The 3,408-nt window shown below is 48.6% G+C and overlaps 1 protein-coding gene across 1 annotated transcript; it reads left to right on the forward strand.

The window, feature by feature from the left end:
* The first annotated feature begins 964 nt into the window (after positions 1 to 964).
* Positions 965 to 2,192, forward strand: LOC128947719 (transcription factor HES-5-like). Its single transcript, XM_054292122.1, has 3 exons — positions 965 to 1,030; positions 1,374 to 1,557; positions 1,927 to 2,192. The coding sequence occupies exons 1-3, from the start codon at positions 965 to 967 to the stop codon at positions 2,190 to 2,192; spliced, it is 516 nt and encodes a 171-aa protein (XP_054148097.1).
* Positions 2,193 to 3,408: the final 1,216 nt, after the last annotated feature.

A 3,408-nucleotide genomic window follows, 5' to 3' on the forward strand; every position in this document is an offset into this window, starting at 1 on the left:
GCCTCAGCTTGTCCACGTTTTGCTGCTCTGGAATGTGGCCTGGAGATTGTTTGTCCAAACATGTGAATTGTTTTTAATTAATGACCAATCATGGCCTAGCTGTGCCGGACTCTGAGGATTGAGTCACGAGTTTTTATTACTCATTCTTGTTAAAGCTTTCTCTTTCTCAGTATAGTTTTAGTAGAGGGATAAGGATAGGATAGGATAGGATAGGATAGGATAGGATAGGATAGGATAGGATAGGATAGGATAGGATAGGATAGGATAGGGAGAGAATAGAAATAGAAATAGAAATAGAAATAGAAATAGAAATAGAAATAGAAAGGAATGGAATGGAATGGAATAGAATAGAATAGCATAGAATAGAATAGAATAGAATAGAATAGAATAGAATAGAATAGAATAGAATAGAATAACAAATCAGCCTTCCAAGAACATGGAGCCAGATTCTCATCTCTCTCCTCGTCCTGGGGAATCTCACAAACCCAACACACAGACACAAACACACAGAGCTCCTCCAGTCTCTAGGAAGGGCAGAGATGTCCCTGGGGCTGTTAATTTGAACTCCAGCAGGGTTTCCCTCCCTTTCCCACCTTCCCCAAAAGCGTGCCTGCTGCACCGTGCCAGGCACATGCCAGGCTCAGGAATGCCACTGCTGCCAGCCCAACCAGCTGGAGGCTCGGTGCTTTCCCAGCCCCACGCTCCACCAGCAGCGTGGGCAGAAGGTTATTCTCCCCGGGGGCATTGGCAATCAATGTACCATGCACTAATGGATGCTTCCCCTATTGTCCCTGTGCGGGGCTGGATTGGCTGCGGGGCTGTGGGAAACACCGGCCATCCCCACACTCACGTATCTGCCCCGGCTCCCCGGGTATAAATAGAGGGATTTGGGAGCTGCCCGAGCATCGCATCACACTCGGCACAGCAGCTGCCTGGGGTCTGTGCCCAGGGCTGAGCGCTCGGAATGGCTCCCAGCAATGCTCTCATGATCCACGTGGAGGAGAAGCTGCTGCCAAAGGAAAAGAATAAAGTAAGTAGAGCCCCGGAGGGGATTGGAAGGGTTGGCCTGCTCGTAGAAAAGAAATATAACGTGGGAGAAGAGGTCTGGGGGAGAGCAAATATGTTAAAGAGAGATAAGGAGGATTGTATAGATTTTTAAAAATTAAAACGAGTGGGGAATGGGTCGGCAGCATCACACAGCTCTCCTGCCAAAAATAAGGATCGTGTAAGACATCAGAGCATCAGAGGGGAAATTGGGTCAGGTCTCACCAAACCCCTGAGGATCTGCTCCCTCTCCCACAGCTGAGGAAGCCGGTGGAGGGTCAGGGAGAGGATCCTTTAATCACAGGGCTCTCTCCCTTTGCTTTTTGCAGCTGAGGAAGCCGGTGGTGGAGAAGATGCGCCGGGACCGCATTAACAGCAGCATCGAGCAGCTGAAGCTGCTCCTGGAGAAGGAGTTCCAGAGGCACCAGCCCAACTCCAAGCTGGAGAAAGCCGACATCCTGGAAGTGGCTGTCAGCTACCTGAAGCAGCAGAGCCAGCTGCAGGACCAGAAAGGTGAGAGCAGGGCAGGTATTGCTCACCTGGAGCAGCTCTCTAGCAGATCCAGCCAGGCAGGGGATGGAGCACCCCAGGCACGTGAAAGTCACTGCACAAATTGTTGATTTGAGCTCCAGCAGGGTTTCCCTCCCTTTCCCACCTTCCCCCAAAAGTGTGGCTGTGCCCAGCACGTGCCAGGCTCAGGAATGCCACTGATGCCAGGGTCACTGGGTGATGAAGGGTGTTGGGTCATGCCCCATGTTTTGGTGATGTTTTGGTCATGATTTGGTGATGATTTAGTCATGATTTAGTCATGTTTTGGTCATGATTTGGTCATGTTTTGGTCATGATTTTAACCCTCTGCATTTGCTTTTCTTTCTCTCTCAGGTTTCATCCCCAAGAGCCCAGAGCAGGACTTTAACAGCGGCTACCTGCGGTGCCTCAAGGAGGCCATGCACTTTCTGTCCTACTACGAGCCCAAGAAGGAGACCCAGGTGCAGCTGATCAAGCACTTCTGCAAGGCCCAGCTGGCTGCAGATGCCTCCCACCCTGCAGCTCTGCGTGGCTCCCCCCTGTCCCCCTGCGTGCCCCCCAGAAAACAGCCTGCCCAGAAGAGCCTGCCTGCTGCTCCCACCATCTGGAGACCCTGGTAGAGATGCCGAACTTTATTCCCACGTTTTTGCTCCAAAAAAAACCAGAGGGACCTGTGGTTTGTTAGTTCCTCTTCGAAGTAGGAAACGTTGCTTTCCAAAGGTGGGAGGAGGGGGTGGTTATTGTGGTGTTTTTTCTGTCAGCAGAAATGAGGGTCGCTGGGTGGTTTCCCTTCATAGTGAAGGATTTTGGGTGTATCTTGCAGCAAATTTGTTGCTTTTATTGGTGGCTCCTGGCCAAAGGCAGGACCAAGTTCTGTGGTGATTTAGAGAGCAGGTGACCTTTGGTTTCCATCACTGGGCTGTCAGTGGAAATCTTTCTGCTGACTGCCTGGGTCACAGTTCAAGTGCTCCATTGTCTCCTGATAATGTATTGACCTTCCTCCAAGAAGGAGCCCTTTGGAGAATGTATTTTGTATCATAAAGAGGGGATTGAGCCTTTCCCTTTTGAGTGAAAGATATCATTAAGAAACGCTGATTCTGCTGAAGCTCCTCTGCCGTTTTTAGTGTCCTTCTTACAGAGAGTTGTGATGATCACAGAGAGCTCTGGGGACAATTCACTTTGTGCTGCTCTCATTTGAGGGAAACTTGGTGCCTTTTGTAAAGGAAATACCTCTGCTATACCTTAAGGAAAAGGGGGAGGAAGGGAGGCAATAAGGAGGCAATAAGTACGTTATAATCATTCACTGCTAAGGAGCTTAAAAAGCTTTTATAAAGTTGTGATGTATTCATCCTGTGTGATGTTCAACCTGCATGTCTTCGCTGTACAGTACAATAAAAATGGTTTTAGTCATTAATGCTTTGCTTTGGGATGATTAAAAGGGCTGGCACTGCTGGGGTGGGGAAACCATCAGGAGGTGTCAGTTCTGAGCCCTTCACTCCAATACATGAATAATGTACATGAATAATGTACATGAATTACACCTGGGAAATCCCTTTGGCAGAGCTGGATTTCAGATCCTCTAAGGAAGCAACATCTGGAAAAATTATCAAACATCAAAATGGAAGTGAAATTGAAGTGGGGTGCTGAAAAGTGGCAACCTTTCAGATTTAACAGTGACCTATTCAGCCTCCAACAAATCACTAATTCCACAGCCAACTTCATTTCCCCCACTAATTTTACCACCAAGCTGAGATCAGCATTCTGCTTTCTGCCTGTGCAAATTTCCCAATAACTTCCAAAGGGTTTGGCACCTGCCTCAGCTTGGGGATCTTTGAA

The sequence above is a fragment of the Melozone crissalis genome, unplaced genomic scaffold (assembly GCF_028551555.1).
Source record: "Melozone crissalis strain CALT ecotype California unplaced genomic scaffold, PUWL_Pcris_2 ptg000107l_1, whole genome shotgun sequence".
In the NCBI taxonomy this organism is placed as follows: Eukaryota; Metazoa; Chordata; class Aves; order Passeriformes; family Passerellidae; genus Melozone; species Melozone crissalis.